At 42.7% G+C, this 26441-nt stretch overlaps 1 protein-coding gene across 4 annotated transcripts in view; it reads left to right on the forward strand.

Annotated features, from left to right (window-relative positions):
• The window catches only part of arhgef6 (Rac/Cdc42 guanine nucleotide exchange factor (GEF) 6), a 232536-nt gene that overhangs the window by 161622 nt on the left and 44473 nt on the right, over nucleotides 1-26441 (forward strand). For all 4 annotated transcript variants that reach the window (XM_072271069.1, XM_072271071.1, XM_072271070.1 and 1 more), the window contains exons 9-10: nucleotides 2515-2637; nucleotides 12644-12782. In XM_072271069.1, coding sequence (XP_072127170.1) covers nucleotides 2515-2637; nucleotides 12644-12782 — 262 coding nt within the window. The remainder of the gene's footprint in view (nucleotides 1-2514; nucleotides 2638-12643; nucleotides 12783-26441) is intronic.

The following is a 26441-nucleotide window of genomic DNA, read 5'->3' on the forward strand; positions in this document are numbered from 1 at the left end:
AGTACTCAAGCAGGAGTATTTATTGTCAAGGGATACAGCCACAGTTGATGTTACAGTCTGAAGCATCAACTGCACTTTTTTCATAGATGCTTCCTGGCCTGCTGAGTTCCTCCAGCATTTTGTATGTGTTGTTAGAAGCTCTCGCTGGATGTACTTGTCGCAGTTGCAGTCATCAAGGACACCAGAGGTCTCCCTGCCTTCCCATATCCCGCAAGAAGAGCACTCCACCATCGTGCTGGGCGTCTCTACTCTCCTACCTGAACAGATGTAAAGAAGGGAGGGGGAAAAAATTCTACCTGCATCTTTTATTTTTTGCTTTCTCTGACTAAAGCTTCTCTTCACCTAATCCTCGAAGAGCTAAAGCCTCGCTACTTTAACTCTGTCCACTCCAATGCTAGCTGCTGCACTTGCCCCTACCTTCCTTTAATTTGTCCTTTCTAATCAATCCCAAACATCAACCGGTGGCTGGTGTCAACTCCAAAAACAACTGCCGCAAGTTCCTGCCTTTTTCTACTCTGTTAACGAGCCTGAGGAAAGTTCCCCCTCTGAGGCTTCTGATCTCGCTGTCAGTCGCTGGTTAAAGCTCCAAGGTTGTCTTGCGGTTACTTCTTTTGACAACCTCCCTAAATCTGTGTAATTTGGTGACCATCCTATTGGCAGAAGCAGATTGTCATTTAATCTGTTACAACCATTCTGCTTCTCAGTTCAATTTCCTGTTCATTATGACCTGAGTGGGAAGCATTGTTGCATGTTTCAGTCCAGGCATGTGCTGCACCTGAGAATGTGGGATTGCTCACCTGCCCAGTGACTTGGTTGATTATTTAATGAACATCAGTACATTCCTGCTGCTGGGACCGTGCTCTGTCCCCTGGCTCTAGGAGATGGAATGTTTTCATCTCACCATGGTGCCAGTGGAATCTCTACCCAGGGAATGGTTTGCACGCAGAGCTATGGAACGACTTAGGAGGTGTTGTATTTGAAATTACAAAGGGCATAGATAGAGTCAGGTTCCTAACAGTAGCGAATCAAGAGCTGGAAGGCACAGGTTTAAGAATCAGGTTTAATATCACTAGCATATATTGTGAAATTTGTTGTTTTGCGGCAGTAGTACATTGCAATATATAATAACAAAAAACTAATAATGATAATATATATAATTAAGTTAAATAAGTAGTAAGAGACATGATGGGACCTGAGGGTGGCTGGTATACACGATGATCTGCCAAACTAAGTGATTGAGGCACTAACAACATTTAAAAAGCACTTGGAGAGGTTCATGGGTAGGGAAGTTAGGATATGGGCAACTTTTTAAAAATGTATTCATTTACCGGATGTGGGTGTGCCAGCTAAGCCAGCATTTATTGCCCATCCCTAGTTGCCCTTGAGAAGGTGGTGATGAGCTGCTTTCTTATGGGGCAGCTTACAATGGGAATCCTGTTCAGTATGAAGCAGTTGGGCCAAAGAGCCTGTTTACATGCCGTATGACTGAATTTTGTGACTAGCTGGGTAGGGTGTCTCCAACACTGTGTGTCTAGACTGCCCCCTGGTGCTCATTTAAATCATCCTTCAGTTTCTGCAGTGAATATGTAGATACAATTAATGTATTTCTGCTAGGTGTTTTCCTGGTCATCCACTCCAGCCGCCAGAAAGCTGTTTGATGATGTATGCAAAGCTAGGGGAAAAGGCAGTAATCAGCACTAAGGCAAAGGTGAGGCACAAGAAACTGCAGATGTTGGAACATAGGACAATGTGCAAACTGCTGGTTGGATACTGGGTCAGGCAGCATCCATGGAGGGAAATAAACAGTCAACGTTTTGAGTTGAGACCCTTCACCTGGACTGAGTAGAAAGCTGCCTGATCTGGAATCCGGGGCAATGTGCAAACTGCTGAATGAACAGTGGGTCAGTCAGCACCCATAGAGGGAACATCTCTGGTTTGCAGCCTTCATCTCTATATTGCCTGATCCATTAAATCTGCGGCCACTCCGAGGAGCTGTCATCTCCCTCAAAGGTCATAAACACAAGAGATTCTGCAGGTGCCGGAAATCCAGAGCAATGCAGCAGGTTTGGCAACACCTGTGGAGGGAAATAAACAGTCAGCATTTTGGACCAAGACCATTCGTCAGGACTGGAAGTACTGAATAGAAGTAGACCTGATGAAGAGTCTTGGCCCAAAATATCTATTGTTTATTCCCCTCATAGATGCTGTGTGACCTGCTGATCTGCTCCGCTCCAGCATTCCGTGTGTGTTTTCCTCAAGAGTAAGTACACCATGGTTCATGCCTAAGTACCTTACCTTGAGCTGTAATTCACTGTGCAGTAAGATCCTACAGCAATATATGTATCCTTCACCCAACTACTCTGCATTCCCCACTCCTGCACCCCTCCCTGGGGAAGCAGGAGCTCCAATTTGCTGAAGGTTATCAGTGGAAGCAGAGGTTGTGTCAGGAGTTTGTGTTTGCTGTTGGCTGGGGGTTCATCCATAAGTTTAATGTGTTGATGGTTTGAATCTCAGGTTGCCCGAATCTCAGCAGAAAGTTGGTGGCTGCTTCCTGAATCACATGCCTCAAATGAAGTCGCTGTATCTCACATACTGTGCCAACCACCCGTCAGCTGTGAGTGTACTCACAGAGCACAGGTAAGATGCACCCTCCTGGGTGACATGCCTCCGCTTTCATGTCAATCCTCACCTATAATGCCCCAAAGTTCTCACTTTCTGCTTTGTGACTATTTTGTAAGCTAGGAAGTTCATTAATATTTGACTTCATATTAAGTGATTTGAGTTTACAAACTGAGAGCATTTAAATAATTAAATAAACATGTTCAAAAATAGTTATAATGTTTAAAACCAGTAGTAAAGGTTGGTATCCAGTAAAGGAAAGATATCAATAAGGCAAGACCCCTAACAGTTTTGCTAAGCAGAGAGATCTTTGGGTCCATATTTATAGCTCCATGAAAGTGGCAAGTCGGTAAGGTGGTTCAGAAGGCTTATGGAATGCTTGCTTTTATTAGTCACGTTATTAATTAGGCGACATCTGGAGTATTGCATACACTATAGGAAGGACGTTGAGGCTTTGGAGAGGGTGCTGGACAGCTTCCTGGTTTTGAGGGCATGTGCTATCATGAAAGGCTGGACAAACTTGTGTTGTTTTCTTTGGAGCAGCAGAGGCTGAGAAGAGATCTGATAGAGGTTAATAAGATTATGAGAGGCATCGATAGAGTAGACGGGGAGTATCTTTTTCCCAGGGTAGAAATGTCTAATACCAGAGTAGACGCATTGACGGTGAGAGGAGGTAATTTCAAGGAGGATATGAGGGGTAAGTTTTTTACTTAAGGAGTCATGGATGCCTGGAATGCACTGCCTGGTATAGTGGTAGAGGCAAATGCATTAGAGGCTTAATTAAATGCATTCATGTTTAGATAATTACATGAATGTAAGGAAGATAGAGAGTCATGGACATTTTGTAGGTAGGAGGGATTGGTTTTTGAGGGTTTTTGATTTGCTTTTTGTTGGTTCGGCACAACATTGTGGGCCCATGGGCCTGTTCCTGTGCTGTACTGGTCTATGTTCTATGAAAGATCTTAAAGATATCTGAAAGATATCAATATCTACAGGAAAGAGAAAATTTACAAGTATATTGCTGGGACTTGATGACCCGAGTTATAGAGAAAGGTTGATAAGGTTAGAACATTATTCCTTAGACCGTAAGAGAATGAGGGGAGATTTGATAGAAGTGTACAAAATTATTAATGCTATAGATGGAGTAAATGCAAGCAAGCTTTCTTCCACCGAGGTTGGGTGAGTCTACAATTAAAGGTCGTGGGTTAAGGATGAAAGGTGAAATGTTTAAGGTGAACTTGGGGATCTTCTTCACTCAGAGGGTGGTGTGAGCGTGGAATGAGCTGTCAGCAGACGTGGTGGATGCAGGATCAATTTTAGCATTTATTGGAAGTTTGGATATTTCCATGGAGGGATGGACGATGGGCGGCTCTGATCCAGGTGCAGGTCGATGGACTAGGCAGAACCAGTCAGACAATGTTCTACAATAGTGCATGTGCTTAGTAATGGGAAATATACACTAAGTGAGAATCTGAACAGAAAACAGGTCTAAGGAAGGTGTTGGGTTTAGAATGATATTTCACTGATGTGGGAGTGAAGCATCATCAGAGTACACTAGTCTGGCCAGTCTGTTCACTCTGAAATGCAGCCAACTGTTTTGTGAGATGGATGCAGCAGCTCAGTTTCACACAGCACAATGCCACAAGGTACAGTAAACTTTCTGACTGGTTCACAAGAGTGCCATTGCTGTCAATGGCACTATTTACTGTGTAGCCCCGATTGCTACCGAGTGAAGCAAGCTGAGTTATCATACAGGGAATCTGGAAGTACACCTGGGTTGAATGTGGGGAAGGGGAAAACAGATTTTCTCTGCTGTCATTAATGAACCCGATGAGTTTGGATGATAATTCGGGAGTATTATGCTACCATTATTGATATTGATTATTATTGGGATGATAAGGTTAATGTGTGATTAGTGTTTGATGGCTCTGGCCCTGTACTCGCTGGAGTTTAGAAGAATAAGGAGAGGATCTCATTGAAATCTTTTGAATATTGAAAGGCCCAGGTGGAATGGATGTGGGGAGGATGTGTCCTGTAGTGGGGGATTCCAGGACCAGAGAGAACAGCCTCAGAATTGAAGGACATCCATTTAGAACGAGATAAGAAGGAATTTCTTTCGCCATAGGATGGTGAATCTTTGGAATTCATTGCTACAGACAGCTGTGGAGGCCAATTCATTGAGTAGAATTAAATCAGAGGTTGATAAGATCTTAATTAGTCAGGGCGTCGAAGGTCATGGGGAGAAGCCAGGAAAACGGGGTTGAGGGAGATAAGAAATCAGCCATAATGGAATGGCAGACCTGACTTAATGGGCCGGATAGCCTAATTCTACTCCTATGTCTTATGGTCTTATGACCCGTTATAGGCCTTTTCTTTACTCATTTGGCACACTACACCCCTAGCAGTGCAATGACCCCACAGAGTGGCCCCAGAGTAATGCATGGCTTCCTGGAATAGGCTTAAGCCCACAACCCTTAGCTAGAGCAGTCTTCCTTGAGGTAATTAGAAGGTAATATAAGGAGTCTAGGCGCATCTTGTTAGTATTACTCAGTCAGTGCACTGCAAGAGGTCACGCACCAATATTTCATCTGTTTGCATGTAACTCTCCTCTCTTATTTACCACACTCCACGTGTTTATGCACAGGAACTGTAAAGGTCTCCAAGAGCCTCTTGTAATGAGTAAAATGGATATAGAACCAGTTCATGTGATGCCTTTGTATTTTCAGAAAGTCTGGTAAAGTCCCACACAGGAGTTAGGTCAGCAGAATTGGGGTAACGTGGGTAGGTAATTGGAAAGCAGGAAGCGGGAGTAAGTGGGTCATTCTTAGCTAGGTTGTGAATCCTGGGTATCACAGGAATCAGGGTTGGGCTCCAGCTCTTCAAGTTCAAGCTCAGTTAGACCATAAAACATAGGAGCAGAATTAGGCCATTCAGCCCATCAAGTCGGCTCTGCCATTCTATTGTGGCTGATCCTGGATCGTACTCAACTCCCATACACCTGCCTTCTTGCCATAACCTTCGATGCCCTGACCAGTCGGGAAACTATCAATTTTCGTTTTAAATATACCCACAGACTTGGCCTCCACTGCAGCCTGTGGCAGAGCATTCCACAGATACACCACTCTTTGTCTAAAAAAAATTCCTCCTGACCTCTGTTCTAGTTCTGGACACCCCCACCACAGGAAACATCTTCTCCACATCCACCTTATCTTGTCCTTTCAATATTTGGTAGGTTTCAATGAGATCCCCGTGCATTCTTCCAAGTTCAAATGAGTACACGCCCAAAGCTGCCAAACCCCTTCACTCATATGTTAACCCCTTCATTCCCAGAATCATCCTCGTGAACCTTCTCTGGACACTGTCCAACGGCAATACATCCTTTCTGAGATACGGGGCTCAAAACTGTTGTCCATACTCCAAGTGCGGCCGGACTTGTGTCCTATAAAGACTAATGTCTTATCTCTTTGTTTTTATATTGTATTCCCCTTGAAATGAATGCCAACATTGTATTTGCCTTGTTTACCACAGACCCAATCTGTAAATTAACCTTCTGGGAGTCTTGCACAAGATCTCCTAAGTCCTTTTGCACCTCTGATGTTTGAACTTTGTCCCCATTTATATAATTTCTCCCATTTCTCCTTTTACCAAAATGCTTTATCAGACATTTCCCACACGTGTATTTTATCTGTCACTCTTTTGCCCATTTTTCCAATTTGTCTAAATCCTACTGCAATCACATTGCTTCCTTAGCACTACCTAACCCTCCACCTAACTTTGTATCATCCGCAAACCTTGCCACAAAGCCATCAATTCCATTATCTAAGTCACTGACAAACAATGTGAAAAGTAGTGGTTTTAATACTGACCCCTGAGGAACACCACTGGTCACTGGCAGCCAACCAGAAAAGGCCCCCTTTATTCCCACTTACTGCCCCCTGCCCGTCAGCCATTCCTCTACCCATATCAATATCTTTCCTGTAATGCCATAGGGTTTTATCTTGTTAAACAGCCTCATGTGAGGCATGTTATCAAAATCCAAGTAAATGACATCCACTGCCTCTCCTTTGTCCACCCTGCTTGTTACTTCCTCGAAGAGCTCTAACGGATTTGTCAGGGAAGATTTCCCGTACAGAAACTATACTGACTTTGACTTATTTTATCACTAGTCTCCATGTAGCCTGAAACCTCATCCTTAGTAATGGACTCTTAACACTTTCCCAACCACTGAGGTTAGGCTAGGGGAGGGGGAGGGGAGGGAATGTCGACTCAGACCATGAGAGGCCTGCATCGGGCATTTTCATGCCTTACAAGGCGCAGATTGGAAGTCTGTGTGGGGCACCATTCCTCGCACAGACACTAGAGCAATGTGTGATTAAGTGCCTTGCTCAAGGACACAAACACACTGCCTCAGCTGAGGCTCGAACTAGCAACCTTGAGATCACTAGACAAACACCTTAACCACTTGGCCACGTGCCCAACTGGCGAACTGGCCTATAATTTCCTTTCTTTTGCCTTCCTCCCTTCTCAAAGAGTGGAGTGACATTTGCAATTTTTCAGTCCTCTGGAACCATGCTAGAATCAAGCGATTCTTTAAAGATCATAACCAATGCTTTATTGTCATTCAACCATACACATGTATACTGCCAAACGAGACAACCTTGCTCCGGACTAATGTGCACAACACAGTACGTATATCTTACGCACTGAAACATAAAGTAATATTACAAAAAAATGAACAAATAATAAGGTGCATATATGACACAAGTTGAAAAGAAAACAATGTAACCCTACTGGCGTTTCATACGTGATGAAACCTGGGTGGTGGCTAGGAGTTAATTAGTCTTATGGCTGGGTGGGGGGGAGCTGTTACCCATCCTATCAGTTCTTGTCCTAATGTTGCTGTACCTCTTGCCTAATAGTAGGGGGTCAAAGATATTGTTGGACAGATGGGAGGGATCATTAACAATGGCAATAGGCTTTCATATACAGCACCCCTGATAAGTATCTCAATTGAGATGGAAGAGAGAGCCTAATGATCCTCTCAGTAGTCCTTGCAAACCTTTGTAGGGACTTGTGGTCAGATGCCTTGCAATTCCCATACTAGATGGTGATACAGCTGGTCAGGATACTCGATGGTTAAAAATGACCTCACTTGACTTAATCTGCTCAGGAAGTGGAGGCACTGCCGTGCTGTCTTGATGAAAGAGATGGTGTTGCGGGACCACATGAGATTGCCACAATCTGTCAGCGGTTTCTCTGAGGATCAAGTGTCGATTTCCCCAGCATACTGAAAATATATAGTGTTGGTATTATAAATAGCAATTATACTGTAAAAAGCACTTCAATGGGTGTAGACACGTTGTGAGTTGCAGATGGAGCATAATCTGAATAAACAAGAGGCTGTCAACTTTAGGGCACCAAGCAAAGAATGCAAAGTATGCTTTAACCAGTGAGATATGGGAACCAATGATGTTCAAAGGACTTGGGTGCCCTCAAACGTTCAAATGGATCAAGTAATTGACTGCCTTTGTCATTGATTCTATTGTATTTCTTTGTTCTACTGTGTGTGCCTGCAAGATAGGGTGGCAGAAGAAAGTAAATTATAGAGCAGTTAGCCTGACTTTAGTGGTTGGAAAGATGTTGAAGGCAATTGTTAAGGATGTGGTCTCAGGGTACTTGGAGGCACGTGACAAAATAGTCCAAAGTCAGTATAGATTTCTTAAGGGAAAATCTTGCCTGACAAATCTGTTGGAATTCTTTGAAGAAATAACAGGCAGGATAGACAAAGGAGAATCGGTGGATATTGTGCACTTGGATTTTCAGAAGGGCTTTGACAAGGTGATGCACATGAGGCTGCTAAACGTAAGAATGCATGGTGTTACAGGAAAGGAACTAGCATTGGCTGATTGGCAGAAAGCAAAGAGTGGGAATAAAGGGAGCCTTTTCCAGTTGGCTGCCAGTGACTAGTGGTGTTCCACAGGGGTCTGTGTTGGGACTACTTCTTCTGATGTTGTATGTCAATGATTTGGATGATGAAATTGATAGCTTTGTGGCCATGTTTGCGGACAGTACGAAGATAGGTGTAGGGGCGGGCAGTGTTGAGGAAGCAGAGAGGCTGCAGAAGGACATACTCTAGAGAGATTGGGAGAATGGACAGATGGAATAGTGTTGGGAAGTGTACGGTCGTGCGATTTGGTAGAATGAATAAAAGTATAGATTAATTTCTAAATTCAAAAATATGAGGTGCAAAGGGAAAAGTCCTTGTGCAGGATTTTCTAAAGGTTAATTTGAAGGTTGAATTGGTGGCGAGAAAAGCGAATGCAATGTTAACATTCATTTCAAGAAGATTAGAGTATAAAAGCAGGGATGTAATGCTGAAGCTGTATAAGGCACTTGTGAGGCCTTGCTTGGAACGCTGTGAGCAGTTTTTGACCCCTTGTACTGACATTGGAGTGGGTTCAGAGGAGTTTCAGGAGAATGATTCCAGGAATGAAAGGGTTACCATATGAAAAGCAAGTGAAGGCTGTGGGCCTTTCCTTGTTGGAACATAGAAAAATGAAGGGGGATATCATTGAAACCTATCAAATATTGAAAGGCCTAGAGTGGACGTGAAGAGGATGTTTCCTTCGGTAGGGGAGTCTAGGACCAGAGGGCACAGCGTCAAAATAGAAGTACGTCCATTTAGAACAGAGTTGAGGAATTTCTGTAGCCATATGGTGGGGATGAGATCAGTTCTGGTAAAATGGTGGCGTGTTCAATTGCAGCAGGTTCTATGGGGTCAACAAAAGGTGCTATTGTCTTTTTTAAATGTTTTTTTTAATCATTGCAAGAACCTGTAGACATTAAGAACTTAAGTACTGCAGGTCTGCCCCATCAGCAAGTTGTTTGTTGCAGAGAAAATGAAAGAGCTGTGCATCATGCATGGAAGGAGGCAAAGTCTAACAGTGAGTGACTGCCTTGGTTGCTTTCCTTGTTATGGTAGGGTCCTTTTGGACATTGTTAATGTGGAATGCTGCAAATCAATTCACTGATTTGTTGGTGGTGAGCAGAGGCAGACGGCAGGGAGCTGCATGGCCTCGGTCTTAGCGAGGACCAGGTGTTAAGCCTGTTTACAGCCAATAAGGAGAAAGGCATTGGAGCCAATACGTTCCACCCGTGCTGTACGGTGCGAATTCCAAGTTGAAGTCGGTGCTGCCGCCCCCAGTATTCACCTGGCAGAAGACAAGCTGTACAGTCTACAGATTTCTGCAGCCTTCGTGGCTTTTTTGCGTGGCTGTATTTTACGGATATCCTGATGTGCTTGCTGTCTCATTGTGCTGTGTGACTGCTGGTGCTGTTCTTTGCAGCTTGCCCTTGGAGTAATGCTGTCTCATTTGCCTGTATTCATTGGTATTCATGTATGGTTGAATGACAATTAAACCTCAATCAAATTGAATTGAATCTGCAGAGTTCTTTGCCACAGGTGGCTGTGGAGGCCAATTCATTGGGTATATTTAAGGCAGAGTTTGGTAGATTCTTGATTGGTCAGGGCATGAAGGGTTATAGGGAGAAAGCAGGAGATTGGGTCTGAGAGGGAAATGGATGATGAAATGGCAGAAAAGATGGGCCGAATGGCCTAATTCTGTTCCTATGTCTTATGGTCTAAAATGAATCTCAGGGTTGTATATGGTGACATATGTGTACTTTGATAATACATTTACTTTGAACTAATTAAAGCCAAACTAATGTTTTGAAATAATGTTTGCAATCTTTTTATTCCTATTACATTGCACTTATTAAAGGTGGTAACTTCTTGGAATAGATGTTTATAATTATAATTGGTAAAAATTGGAATTCTTTTTGGCTAAGTCAGCATCTTGTTTTTGAGTCAGATATATTCTTTCCAATCCTTTGAAGAACTTTCCACATCTAATTATAGTCTGATGCAAATAGATGACATGATGGTAAAACTTAAATTGAATGAGTGTGTATAAAACAAACAAGCTGGAGCAAAAAAATAGTAAAAATAACAAATAATCTTCAGATCCAGCACACATTTTCTGTTCGTTGGTGAGTAGTCCACTAGAGGCCGCTGTGTCATATATCTACTGACTTCCACTCTGATACAATCAGGAGAGCTTTATTTTATTAAATATAGTTCTAAAACTTGTTTATTTTGGGGTCAGTGATCAGTGGAGTGGATTAAGGAGCAGAAATAGTCGATTCAGAATCAGGTTTATTATCACTGACATACTGCATAACATGACTTTTGTTGTTATGCAGCAGCAGGACATTGCAAGACATAAAAATGACTATAAACTACAGTAAGAATTACTTAGCCCTGTCTCCACTACTGGGGCAACGTCCGCCAACAGCTGCCCACCAGAGACCTCTGTCCTGGGCCGTTCTTTCCAGTTGTCCCCAGATGTAGCCCATCTTCAAAGATCCTTCATCTCCCAGGGTTCATGCCTTTGGAACTTCTGTAAGTGTTTTTCTTGCTCTGAGTTTTTACAGGATATAGCTACTAGCTTCATGTCTAACCCTGCTCCTTTCACAGCCAGGCTTGGTATAGTTACAATAATAATAAATAGTGCAAAAGGACAGCAAAGTAGTGAGGTAGTATTCACAACTTACTGGACTATTCAGCAATCTGACGGCAGAGGAATGAAGTCTTTCTTAAAATATTGTATGTGCATCTTTAGGCTCCTGTATCTCCTCCCCACTGGTAGCAATGAGAAGACAGCATGTCCTGGAAGATGGGGGTCCTTTATGATGGATGCCACTTTGTTGCCTTTTCAAGATATCCTCAATGATGAGGAGGCTACTGCCCATGATGGCTGACTTGACAACCCTCTGCAGCCTTTTTCCGATCTTGTGCCATGGTCCCTCCATACCAGATGGTGATGCAACCAGTTAGAATGCTCTCCGTGGTAAATCTGTAGAAATTTGTGGGTCTTTGAATATATACCAAGTTTTCTCAAACACCTAATAAAATAGACCTGCTGGTATGCTTTCTTCATAATTGGATCAATGTTGGGCCCATGAGAGATCTTCAGAGATGTTGACACCCAGAAACTCAAAGCTGCTCACACTTTCCACTGGTGACCCCTTGGAAGAGAACTGATGTGCATGCTCCCGATTTTCCCATCCTGAAGTCCACAAACAGTTCCTTGGTTTTACTGGCATGGAGTGCAAAGTTCTTGTTACTGTGAGTCTATTTTACTCCTCTGTGTAGGGGAAATCAGACCTGAGATATAGGAAGAAATTGGGCAGGCTGGGGTTTTACTCCTTGGAATGAAGGAGCCTGAGAAGTGACTTTATAGAGATGTACAAAACCGTGAGGAGCATTGATAGGGTGAAGACATAGTCTTTTTTCCCCAGGGAAGGGGGAATCAACAATTAGAGGGCATAAGCTTAAACCGAGAGGGGGAAGATTTAATAGGAGACCTGTGGGGCAACAACCTCATGTGGAGGTGTTACATTTGTAGAGTGAGCTGGAGAGTAAGTTGTTGAGACAGGTACAATAATGATATTTATAACTGATTTGGATAAGTATGTTTGTGATAAGAAAAAGTTTAGAAGGATATGGGCCAAATGTGGGCAGGAAGGATTAGCTTAGATGGGCATCTTGGTTGGCATGAACGAGTTGGGCTGAAGGGCCTGTTTCAGGTTGTATAACTCTTTGATTCTGTCCTGTAGATTTCCTAGGCTATTCCAAGACTTTTTCTTCTTCTGAAGCTAATCACCCCCAATAGGGCATAGGCTGTTTGCTAGAGTCCTCTGTCCTGGGCCGAAAGTTGATCGGCCCTGTGGCTTCTACTTTCACCACACAAATTCACACGTCTTTGAGGCAAAGATCCTTCCTCTCCCAGACAGGGATGAGGTCTGTGGAGTTTCTGTTGGCATTTCTCTAGCTCTGGGTTTTTACCGGATAGAGTTGCTAGCCCTATGTCCACCCTCCTCTTTCACAGCCGGGCTTGGGACTGTCCATGGAGGAGTTACTCCAAGACAAAGTATTTGAAATGTTTTCTGTTTGTTCTGACAGTGAGGAGTTGGACAAGTTGATGGAGAGCCAAGGAGCCAGCAGTCCAGGCATCCTGATGCTAACAACGAGTCTGAGCAAACCCTTCATGCGACTGGACAAGTACCCGGCTCTGTTGCAGGAACTGGAGCGGCACATGGAGGTCAGAACCAGACCCACACCCTGTTTATTATCACTCACAGTGCCAGGAAATTTGTGAGTTTTGTGGCAGCAGTACAGTGCAATACCTAAAAATTACTCCAGGATCAGGTTTAATGTTACTGGCATATGTTGTTAAATTTGGTGTTTTTGCTAATTATAAAAATTAATAAAAACTATAGATCTTTAGAAGTATATATTTAAAAAAAAGCGTTAAAAAAGAAGAAAAAGTACTGTTCATGGGTTCATTGTCCATTCAGAAATCCGATAGCGGAGGGAAAGAAGCTGTTCCTGAAACTTTGATGTTATGTTTTGTAACTTCAAAACATAAAAACTAATTGAAAGGGAAACAGGAGCTAGGAATGCGAGTCTAACTTTGTTTTTACTTTAAGCGTGGTGCACACATATGACACGGTGGTGTAATGATGTGTGCCATTTAAATACTTTTACATATAACCGGCAATGCATTATGTAAACAGCAAAGAATGCTTAATCAAACAATATTACTGAAATATTAAATATAGTACACACACACAATATACTATATCATACAACTACTTTATGGACATCCACAACATAGATAATTTTAAATTGTCCATTTCTTCATAAATATTTAACCACTGTTGGTGCTTTCTTATTCTTGTGGGACAACATCTTTCCTGTCAAGGGGGAATCACTCTGCTTGGCAGGTGAGACTTGTGGCTGTGAAACACTCTCAGATACTGGGGCCTTCTCCGTAGTGGTTGTAGGAGTTGACTCTGGGACTGCAGCAAGCAGTTCTGACGGTTCCGGATGCCTTTCCTCTCCAACAATTAACTCTGCTCTCTTTGACTGATTGATGTGTGGTCTTCAGGTGATACCCGTTGCAGTCTCTACTGTGAGGGAGAGTGGTCTAGTTCTGTCCTTAATCTTTCTGAGTACCTACTCTCGATCATCTCTGTAGTTGCTCACCAGGACTGCTTCTCCAGGAGTGAAACATCAAACCTCCTTGTTTGAGGAGCCTTCAATTTATCTCAGCTGTTTGTCCTGCATACTCCTCCTGAGATTGTGAGGAGATCTAAGTGTGAACACAAGGGATGACCCAGGAACAGCATAGCTGGTGAGTTGCTGGTTATGGAGTTTGCTGCATTACAATATGCAAGGAGGAAATTAGTGAGCTTCTGATTCCGTGTTAGTGTAGCGTATTCTGCTGACATTGTTTGCAATGCATTCTTTAGACTCTGTACAAACATTTCTGCTATGCCATTTGTAGCTGGGTCGTATGGTGCAGACGTAAAATGTCTTATTCCATTTATTTTCAGAAATGACTGAAACTGTTCCACAACAAACTGTGGTCCATTCTCACTGACTAAGTGTTCTGCCACACCAGTCCCTGAGAAGAGTCTTCTCAACACATGAGCAGTATGTGAGGCTATATTGGAGTCTATTAGGAAAACTTTTGGCCACATTGTAGTTGCATCTGCTGCTACCGAAATAAATTGTGCGCATTAATGATCCAGCAAAATCCACGTGAGTCTAATGCCAGGGCAATGCAAGCCGTTCCCAATGATGGAGAGGCACTGCTCTTGGCATCTTACGGATGTGTTGGCATCCCGAGCAGTGCATGGCGAGCAGCCCAATCTTCTGATCTATCCCAGGCTATCAGACAAGGTTCGAGCCAACACTTCAATTTTGACCACACCTAGATGACCAGTATGTAGCTCTTCCAAGACTTCAGCTCAGCTTAGATGATACCACAACATTCAATACCCATATAAGGCAACACCTGTCAAGGGCAAGTTCATCCGGCGCTGGTGAAATTGGGAGAACTGGAATTTCTGCTGCACATTCAGGCTATTTTGGGTGGCTGCGTAGACCGGAAGCAGTGTGGGGTCGTTTCTGATTTCCCTTTGGATCATCTCTTTTGGAGACTATTAATTTGTGTTTGGGAGAATACATCAAGGAATGAATAGTTTTTGAAAATTTTGCATTTATATCCTTTTCCAAGGGGAAATGGGACAATCCATTGGCATTTTCATGATTAGTTGTCCTTTTGAATTTGATCTTATAATTGTGTGCTCCAAGAAACAGTGTGCTCCCATCTCTACATTCCTGTTGCTGCTTTTAGTGGAACACCCTGCTCTGAATTGAAATTGCACACTATTGGTTGAAGATCAGTAATGAGGATAATTCTATCCCATACGAGAGTCAATTAAAATGTTTTACACTAAACCACATTCAAAGCCTCTCCATCATTCTGTTCATAATTTTTCTCTGCGTCATATGGGAATGTGATGCAAAGATTATGGGACATTCACTTCGATCACTCAAAACATGTGACATGACTGCACCTATACCATAAGGCGAGGCATTGCAGGCATGCTTCACTGGATGATGTGGATCATAACGTGTGAGTACAGTGTCTGACATCACAATTTCCTTTACCTTTTTGAAAGCTGCCTCACGTTGCTTTATCATTTGCCATTTCTTCCCGATCTGTGGTCATGAGTTCGCAGGGTGGAGCTTAGTAGCCAGGTTTGGCAGGAACTTGCTATAGTAATTGACAAATCCTAAAATGGACTGCAACTATGACACATCCTTTGGCCTTGGGGCGCCCACCACTGCTTGATTTTTTTCTCAGCACACTTATTGTAATTCTTGTGCATCAGTGATGTAGCCACAGTAATTGATGTGAACCACAGGAATTCACATCTGTTCCGTTGTGCTCTGACCCCATAATCTAATCTTTTTAACACTGTTTTGAGGTTTTGGAGATGTTCCTTGTCATGCTTACTGATTACAATGCGTGCCGGACAGCATTGCAGCACCTGGTCCAGAGTGCAGGTGTAGATGCCACTCCAATAATAAGCCTGTTACAGCAACACATAGGTCTTTATCGCTGGAACAGGCTTATTATTGGAGTCGCATCTACAGCTGCACTTAGCTAGGTCTGCTTTGCTGAAGTGTTTTCCTCCAGAAAGGCTTGCAAAGATATCCTCTATCCTGGGCATGGTAATTGATCTCCTTACCGTACTGGGTTGATGCTGACCTTAAAATCACCACAGATCCTGACAGACACATTATTCTTATCTACTGGGACCACTGGCATTGCCCATTGGTTCTAGTCAACCTTGGAAAGAATTCCTTCAGCCTCCATGAGATCTTGCTCACTGACTATTTTATCGCCGACGATATAATAGGCTTTGTAAAACTTGAGTGAGGCGTGTTCATTTGGCACTATTTTACTCTTGATATGTCTGTGTTTTCCAGTGCCACCCTTGAACACTGCTGTGGCATCATCCAGTACCTTTCTTGGTTGGCAATCCATCCACCATTATTGTACCACATCCCCTGAAAGTGAATTAAGAAAGGTACTGGATGATGCCACAGCTATGTTCAGGGGTGGCATTGGAAAACACAAACAGTTGTAGTTTTCAGCCAATTACAGGCCCACAATGCTCGCTCCCCTTTTTTACCCAATTCGGCTTATGGTTTTTGTACTTCACTGTTGTGAATGTCATTTCCATAGGAGTTAACTTTTCTTCAGTACAAGTTCTTAATTGGACATCTGCAGCCTTTAGTCAGTATCTTTGAAATGCTGTTCAAACTCACTTTGTGGAATGAATGAAACAGCCAAGCCACGGTCAAATTCCATTTTAGTTAATTTGCCATTCACTTTTTGTGTATGCCATATTGCTTGTCTATTGTTAATTTTCACATTCTAAATCTCAAAGCTACACAGCCCTGCCACTCATTATTACCATTTTTCATCAGTAGCATGTAGAGTAGTGTTCTTTTTGAAACTACAACTTGACTTTTTATCTTTTTCTTTTCCCTGTGCAGTCCATTTATTTTTGGCTGCCTTTGTACGTGTCCTACTTGTTGCATTTTCAGCAACTTTTATCTTTAATCCTGCATCAGTCTGGTGTATTTGAGGCCTTGCCACAATAGTAACACAATTTGTTCACCCAGGTTGGTTTCTGTTTAGATGTTACAATTCTGTTCATGCTCACTTTCATTAATGACTGCAACTCAATTGTGTCTCTGTCTGCTCTTTCCATAAATACAGCAATTTCAACTACTCTTTTAAATGTAACTTGTGTTTCAGGAGCTGTTTTTGAATATTGTAAAAGTCCAAAATCTAAACAATCTCTTAGTACATCATTTAGCCCAACTTCTTAAATTCAGCCACTAACGCTAAAATGGACTTCCTTTCCTTTTGATTCCGATAATGAAACCTAAAGTATTCTGCGGTCGTCAGTGGCTTTGGTTCTAAATGTTCCAGCATTACTTCCATGATATCAGCAAAGCTCATTTCAACCAGTTTGGCTGGAGCAGTCAAATTTCTAAGCAAACTGTGTGCCCTTAAGTCCAATGCACTCAGCAAAATTAGCACTCGCTTCTCATTAGCTGCTTCACTTGCTTAAAAATGCTGTTCAATTTGCTCAGTTATTCAGTTATTCCAGTTATTTCTTGTGCATTTGAATGCATGCATCTTTCAAATGTAAGCAACCATTTCTATTTTTTTAAAAAGTGTGTTATTCTTGTCACCTTGTACTCACCGTTTATGAAACCATGAATTTGTCCACTTTCTGCCCTTTATTAAAATCGCAAACGTGTTTTCTCTCTCTCTCTCTCTCTCTCTCTCTCTTCTGAAGAGACGTGCTGCACTGTTTTTTTTAACTCAAACGCCTTACAGCGTTTTTTAAATTCACTGCTTTTTTTACTCACTGCTCTTCAACGAACAAGAGAAAATCTGCAGATGCTGGAAATCGAGCAACACAGACACAATTCTGGAGGAACTCAGGGGGCCAGGCAGCACCTATGGAAAAAATGTACAGTGGATGTTTCGGGCCGAAGCCCTTCGGCAGGACTGGACAGAAGCAGCTGAGGAGTAGATTTGAAAGGTGGGGGAGGGGAGAGAGAAACACCAGCCGATAGGTGGAACTTGGAGGGGGAGGGATGAAGCAAAGAGCTAGGAAGTTGCTCTTCAACAGGTAGGTAGTTGTCTCAGGTTTGTTTAAAACTTACTCATCACTACTGTTAGGTTTTGTAACTCCAAAACAAAATTAATTGAAAGAAAAACAAGAGAGCCACAAGATAAGTCATGTACTTTGTTTTTTTTTTACTTGAAGTGAGCCTCAGACATATGATGTGGTGACATAATGATGTATGCCATTTATGTACTTTTACATATAGTACACAACACGTGTAAACAGCAGGAATGCAGGCTCAAACAATATATTTACACTATTATTTAAATATTAATCACACAGTTCAGTATGTCTCTTCAAGCTCCTGTACCTAAGGATGGTGAGGTTCTTTAGTGATGGATGCTGTCTTCTTAAGGCTCTGTCATTTGAAGACTTCTGCTTCATGTCTGGCCTGCTATAGTCTGATTTAATGATGGACAAAGTGAAATTAAGTGTCAACTGTTATGGACAGAAGGCAAGAGAATTAGGTTGAGGGGGGTAGTAAATTATTGGAATGTCAGAACAGACTCAATGGGCTGAACAGTCTTAAGTCTGCTCCTGTATGTTATGGTCTAAATACATGGTCAAATTTGTCAGGATTTGAAGAGGAGAAAGTAAATACAAATTTCCTGAATTCTTGATTTGGGATGAAAAGTCCTCAATCTGTTAATCGATCTCATCCCTTTGTAGAATCTGTTAATCTCAATCTGTTAACCCATCTCATCCTTTGTCGAAGCCAGTTTACCATGTTAATTCCTGCATTTTTTTTCAGATGCCCAACATTTGTAGTTCCTCAAGTGGAACAACATGCTCACCCGAGGCTGGTGTCTGTTGCCATCCCTGTTGTCCTGGGGAGGTCTGTGTGAGCTGCTGCCTTTTACACAGCTTTGACATACTTCTCTCACATGGAAACGTGGAGTCACTAACCAAACTATCGAACAATTTGTGTGGCTATCCTTCATCTCTGCAAGAAAGAGCCTGGGCTTTCTCAGCCGTGTGCCTTGCTGCAAGAGTCAAATGGTTTCGAGCAGATGAGGCTTGTAGGGTTCCTTCCCTACCTGTGATGGGTGAGCTGTTTGTGAACACACACATGCACAAAGACTCAACCACCATCCCTGCTACCCATTGTACCACAGTTCATCCTGCAATCACTTTGGTTTCAGAGCTTATCAGTTGCATCGCACATCTCTATTTCTGTAACGTGAGATCGAAATGGTGCTTCTTGATGACTGATATGGTGACTCTCAGCATTTCCTTCGAGGTGATGTGGCATTCTGGCCTCTTTGAGAAGCTGCTGGCGTCTTCCTCAGAAGATAGACGTTTAGTCAAAATCTGCTCTGATCACTGTCCAGCCTCATCCATTCCCCTTATCCTTAGCTTCAGATAACCTGCTGCCTACAGTTCTGCCCTTACCCCCCACTTATTTGACGGCTTTATTCAAGATGACCTAGATTTCCATTTTTCTGTCAGGATATTGTGGGCTTCCTTCTGATTGGTGTGTGTAGAATCATGTGCTTGCAGTTTCCTGTGCCAGCATATCCTGTTCGTGATGTTCGTTCCCTGCCTTCCCCATCTTTCGTTGTACTTCACTGTTAGCTGCTAGGAAACTCGTCCCTCATACATGCCTATTTCCATTGATGCTGCCTGATTTGCTGAGCTCCTCCACCATTTTGTGTGTGTTACTCCTGATTTCCAGCATCTGCAGAATCTCTTATGCTTATGATGTGCTGTCTCACCCTGATACCCCAGTGCAATCTCTACAGTTTGTTTATGCTGGAGTCTGCAGGGCCAGTTCTGTTGGCAATGTTGTCTTTGATTGTAGTCAGTGAAAGGTCTTGTTTCTCACCAGCACTTGAGTTAAAGAGTGCTGAATTCTTTGCTAGGTGCACAGACTCTGCACCATGCACAGCCTTATCTTGAACTTCTGTGGCTACCTGCGTTTTAGAAAGTAGTGCAGTGCACCCTTTCATTCCAACACTTGGGCCCTGAGTCTGAATGTTTGGTCAGGCAAGTGGTGACATTACCTTATCTCTACTTCCATCTTTTCCCCATCACCGTTACACATCAGTGAAGCCATGCATCTATTCCAGTATCTCTCTCTTTGAATGATGATGCATAATCGTTTAATTTCAGTCCTGCTTCAGGTCCTAAATTTGGGTCTGACGGCATTTGTGGTGAGAGGGAGTCATAAGAACATAACAAATGGTAGGAGTAGGCCGCTGGCCTGTTCTCTCATCAACTCAGCAAGATTACAGCCATCTTCTACCTATGTATCATTATCCTTCTACTCCAGCCCTTTACCTTTACCTTTTCCACCTTTTGCCTTCCAGCTTCTTACTTCATTCCACCCTCCTCCACCCACTGGCTTGTTCTGTGTCCCCTCGCCCCACTTCTTATTCGGACATCTTCGGTACTGATGAAGGGTCTCAGCATTGACTGTTTATTTCTTTCCATTGATGCTGCCTGACCTGCTGAGTTCCTCCAGCTTTTTGTGTGTATTGCTCTACATTTCCAGCATCTGCAGAATCTCTTGTGTTTATAATCCTCAGATCCAGTGATTTCCACTAATGCCTTTCGATCTCAGAACCTCATCTGTTCTTTGAGGTCAAGGAAATACCAAAGATTCGCCATCCTGTAAATGAAGACATTTCTCATCACCGCAGTCGATAACACCATAGGATATAGGAGCAGAATTAGACCATTTGGCCATCGAGTTGCTCCACATTCCATCATGCTGATTTATTATCTGCCCTCCCCCCAACCCCATTCTCCTGCCTTCTCTCTGTAATACATGCCCTTACTAATCAAGAATCAAGGACCTCTCAACCTCCACTTTAAATATACCCAATGACTTGGCATCCAGAGCTATCTGTGGCAATGAATTCCACAGATACACCATCCTCTGGCTAAAGAAGTTCCTCCTCAACTCTGTTCTAAATGGATGTCCCTCTATTCTATGGCTGTGCCTTTGGGTCCTAGACTCCCTCACTATAGGAAACATCCTCTGCATGTTCATTCTATCTAGAACTTACAATATTTTGTAAGTTTCAGTGAGATGCCCCCTCATTCTTCTAAGCTCCAATGAGTACAAGCCCAGAACCATCAAACACTCCTGGTACATTAACCCTTTCATTCTCATGGTCACTTTCCAAAATGTGCAACCCTGTATTCTCAGTCTCTGCCACCAAACCTTGATATCTCTTTTAGGAGACTCATCCTCTCTATGTCCACCACGTAGAACCTGAAAGAATTTCACAGGTTACAATGAATTTTCTATACACTGGAGAATATAGTCACAGCCGATTTAACAGTCTGCTAGAGGAACTCAGCGGGTTGAGCAGCAACTGTTTTTGAAGGCGGTCGAGAATTGTCAATATTTTTGGATCAAAAGCATGATGCAGGTTCTCTGCCCAAAGCACCAACAATTCCTCTCTCCACAAATACTCCCTGACCCACTGAGTTCCTGAGTGCAGATTGTTGGTCGTTCCAAATTCAAGTACAGGTGTCTCCCACTTTTCGAACGTTTGCTTTACGAAAGACCTACATTAGTTACCTGTTTTCACTAACAGAAGGTGTTTTCACTGTAATGATAAAAAGCAGCGCACGAGAAAAAAGGCAGCGCGCGCCCCGAGCTGCCGCTCTCCCCCAGATTCAGAACTGCATTCTGGCCGGCGTTGCTTAAACACGTGCCTGTGAGCATCCATTTGCAAGATGAGTTCTAAGGTATCGGAAGAGCCTAAAGGAGCTTATAAGGGTGTCACACTTAGTGTAAAACTAGACATATTTAAGCATTTCGATCGTGGTGAACGAAGCAAGGACAAAGTGAGTTTGGCTTGTGGAAGTTGACGAAGATGATGTTGAAGAGGTTTTGGCATCCTATGACCAAGAACTGATAGATGAAGAGCTGATGCAATTGGAAGAGGAAAGGATAACAATCAAAACTGAATGCAGTAGCGAACGGACCGAAAGTGAAGTTGTCCAGGAACTGAATGTGAAGCAACTGCGTGAGATTTTCGCTGCAATGATAAAGTACGACTTTAATTTTGAAAGGGTACGTTGGTTTAGGGCATATTTGCAGGATGGTTTGAGTCCTTACAAAGAACTGTATGATAGAAAAATGCGCGAGGCTAAGCAGTCAAGCAAGCCTTCCACATCAGCCACAGCAGACGACGAACCTCGACCTTCGACATCGAGGCAGGCAGACATAGAAGAAGATGAGCCACCTGCCCTAATGGAAACAGACGACGAGATGACACCCCTGGGTCCCACCACCCCGTGATTCGCAGGGAATGCAGTGGTAGCCGGGAGGCACACAGCACATCTTTAAGAAAAAAGCCGAAATAAACAAGCTAATTAATTAGGTGCCACCCGGCACGTAAATAATTAGCTTATTTATTTCGCTTTTTTCTTAAAGATGTGCTGAGTGCATTCCAGCTATCACTGTACCACTGCATGCTTCGCGGATCGGTATCGGGTCGCTACCTGGAGGGTGGGGGCCACTGCACCACCCCAACCTTCGACAACTCAGCCTAACACACCATCATCAGTGTGCTCGATGTCTTCCTGATTCCCGTAAGTGATACTACACTATACAAACATTATTTCTACTTTATGTAGGCTGTGTATTTTTATGTGTTATTTGGTATGATTTGGCAGCTTCATAGCTTAAAGGTTACTGGAGAGAGTGTTTTTGCCGACGGTGCTTGCGCCGTATTTCTGCCGAGAGCGCTTGCATGAGATTTTCACTACGGAGAACAGTGCGGCAATGATTGTGGAAAAGTATTTCTACTTTATATAGGCTGTGTATTCATCATATCATTCCTGCTTTTACTATATGTCACTGTTATTTTAGGTTTTATGTGTTATTTGGCATGATTTGGTAGGTTATTTTTGGGTCTGCGAACGCTCACAAATTTTCCCCATATAAATTAATGGTAATTGCTTCTTCGCTTTACGACATACTGGCTTACGAACCGTTTCATAGGAATGCTCTACCTTCAGATGGCAGGGGAAACCTGTACTTGCAATCTCTTGTGTCACCAGTTTTCTCAGATCACTGGGAGAACTATAATGCACCTTTGCTGCATTGGACGGTATTCATCTTTCCGATGTGTCTATCCTGCGTCTTCTGAATTGCTTGCAGAAACTCTGGCCATTAGCCCTTCTGCTGTCCCCTTCCAATTAGCCTTGGCCAGCTCCTCTCTCATGCCTCTGTAATTTGCTTTACCCCACTGTAATAAGAATACATCTGACTTTAGCTTCTCCCTCTCAAATTGCAGGGTGAATTCCATCATTTTATGATCCATGGCTCCGAAGGGTTCCTTTACCTTAAGCTTCCAATCAAATCTAATTCATTACATAATACCCAACCAGAATTGCCTTTTCCCTAGTAGGCTCAACCACTAGCTGCTCTAAAAAGCCATTTCAAAAGCATTCTACATATTCCTTCTCTTGGAATCCAGCACCAACCTGATTTTCCCAATCTATCTCCATTTTGAAATTTCCACGACCATGGCCATCATTTTGAATGTCTTTTCTATTTCCTGTTGTAATTTGCATCCCACATACTGGTTACTGTTCAGTGCTGTGTGTGTGTGTATGTGTGTGTGTGTGTATATATATATATATATATATATATATATATATATGTGTGTGTGTATATATATGTGTGTGTGTGTGTGTGTGTATATATATATATATATATGTATATATATATATATATATATATATATATACACACACACATACACACAAGACTCATAAGATATAGGAGCAGAATTAGGCTGTTTGGTCCTTCGAGTCTGCTCCGCCATTTCATCATGGCTGATCCAATTTTCCTCTCAGCCCCAATCTCCTGCGTTCTCCTTGTATCCCTTCATAACCTGACCAATTAAGTATCTATCAACCTCTGCCTTAAATATACATAAAGACATAAATGCACATATTCACCACTCTCTGGCTAAAGGAATTCCTCCTCATCTCCATTCTAAAGGGACACCCCTCTGTTCTGAGGCTTTGTCCTCCGGTCTTAGACTATCCCACCCTATGAAACATCTTCTCTACCTCCACTCTATTCACCATTCAATAAGTTTCAATGAGGTCACCCCTTATTCTTCCAAATTCTAGTGAATACATGCCCAGAGCCATCAAATACTCTTCATATGAAAAACCACTGAATTACTTCTGTGAATCTCATTTGAATGCTATCCAGTTTCAACACATCCTTTCGAAGATAAGAGGCTCAAAACTGCTCACAGTACTCCAAGTGAGGTCTCACCAGTGCTTTATAAAGTCTCAATATTATGTCCTTGCTTTTATATTCTAGTTCTCATGGAATTAATGCTAACATTCATTACCATTCATGGTCGGGACATGAGACATGAAGGGAGACAGGGAGAGGGCAGGTGTTGGGGCTGAGAGCGAAATTGGATCAGCCATGATGAAACGACAGAGCAGATGCAGTGGGCCACGTGGCCTATTTCTACTCCTAGATCTTATGGTCTAACGTTGCATTTGTCTTTCTTACCACAGACTCAACGTGCAAATGAACCTTTAAGGAATTCTGCATGAGGATTCCCTAGTTCTTTTGCACCTCAGATGTTTATATTTTATCTCCATTTAGATAAAATATAAATAAAATAGTCAAAACTTTCATTTCTTCTACCAAGGTGCATGACCATATGCTTCCTGACATCGTATTCCATCTGCAATTTCTTTCCAATTCTCCTAATTTGTCTAAGTCCTTCTGTAGCCCCCCTACTTCCTTAAAATTACGTGCCCCTCTACCAATTTTCATATATTCTGCAAAGCCATCAATTCTATCATCCAAATCATTGCAAATAGTGTAAAACGGATCGGTCCCAACACAGACCCCTATGGAACACCACTAGTCACCGGCAGCCAGACAGAAAAAGCTCCTTTTATTCCCACTGTTTGCCTCCTGCTTTATCCATGCTAGAATCTTTCCTGTAATGCCATGGTTCATAGCTTGTTAAGCTGCCCTATGTATGGCACCTTGTCAAAGGCCTTGTTGAAAATCCAGGTATGCGACATCAACAGATTTTCCTCTGTCTAACATGCTTGTTATTTCTTCAAAGAATTCTAACAGATTTCTCTGGCAAAATTTTCCCCATTTTATCACGTGCCTCCACGTACTGTGAGACCTCATCCTTAATTATCGACTCCAACATCTTCCCAACCATTGAAGTCAGACTAACTGGCCCATAGTTTCATTTTTTCTGCCTCTCTCCCTTCTTGAAGAGTGAAGTGACATTTGTAGTTTTCCAGTCTTCTGAAACCTTTCCAAAATCTAGTGATTCTTGAAAGATCATTACTAATTCCTCAATGATTTCTTCAGCCACCTCTTTCAGAACCCTGGGGTGTATGCCATCTGATCCAAGCGAACGATCTACTTTCAGACCTTTCAGTTTTCCAAGAACCTTCTCCCTATGGTAACCTCACACACTTCATAATCTCTGACACTTGGAGCTTCCACTATATTGCTAATGTCTTCCATAGTAAAGACTGATGCAAAATACTTGTTCAGTTCGTCCACCATTATTACTGTCTCTCCAGCATTGTTTTCCAGTGGTCCAATATTCGCTCTGGCTTCTCTTTTATTCTTAATGCATCTGAAGGAAACTTTTGGTATCATCTTTAATGTTCAAAGGTTCAAAGGTCCACTTTAATGTCAGAGAAATGTAGACAATATACATCCTGAGATACTCTTTCTTCGCAAACATCCACGAAAACAGAGGAGTGCCCTAAAGAATGAATGACAGTTAAAAGTAAGAGCCCCAAAGTCCCACCCCCGCCAACTCCCCTCTTTCCTGCGCGTAAGCGGCAGCAAGCAATATTCCCCCTCCCCCACCAGCGAAAATAAAAGCATCAGCACCCACCACCGAGCACTCAAGAGTGAGCAAAGCAACAGCAAAGACATAGACTTGCAGTTACCCCAAAGACTTCATGTTTTACCCGGCATTTGACATACTACAGGCTCTCTCTCTCCCTAATAAGGGAGTGGGAGGTGTCTCCGTTTTTCCCAGCAAGCAGGGAGACATAACAAACAACTTGCTGGTTTACGATGTTAAAAGTCTATTACATCGCTTTTTCCGCGCTCCATTCCCAAAGATCGCAAAGATCTCGGGTCTTTGGGCACACAGCAGTAGATTTTCCGGCTCCCCCGACGACACATGGGTCTCCTCCTGTGACACCGACCCTCGATCTGCCCGTCTCCAGAGCCCCGAGATTTTAGGCTTCCAAAACTGAGCTGGAATCTCAAGCCAAACCCTTGGCGTGCCGAACAGCAGCCAGTCCTGAAACCCTGAGAATGGGTCCAATTCCCACAAAGAATCAAAGTCAGTGTGTAACTCCAGGTCAGGGTCTTCAAAAGAACCCTGAAATAGAAAAATAAAGATATTAAAGATGGAAGTAGAGCTGTTTTCGAAGATGCAAGCAAAGGAGTCGCCGTTTAGCACCATCTTAACTTTGCTCCACCTCCACACATATTATTGACTAGCTTGCTTTCATATTCCATCTTTACCTTAATGACTATTTTAGTTTTCTTCTGCTAGTTTTTAAAAGCTTCCCAGTCTTCTAACCACACTAATTTTTGCTGTATTCTATGCCCTCTCTTTGGCTTTTATGTTGCCTTTGATTTCTCTTGTTAGCTTTGGTTGTGTCATCTTCCCTTTAGAATAATTCTTTCTCTT

This window comes from Mobula birostris, chromosome 10, assembly GCF_030028105.1.
Source record: "Mobula birostris isolate sMobBir1 chromosome 10, sMobBir1.hap1, whole genome shotgun sequence".
In the NCBI taxonomy this organism is placed as follows: Eukaryota; Metazoa; Chordata; class Chondrichthyes; order Myliobatiformes; family Myliobatidae; genus Mobula; species Mobula birostris.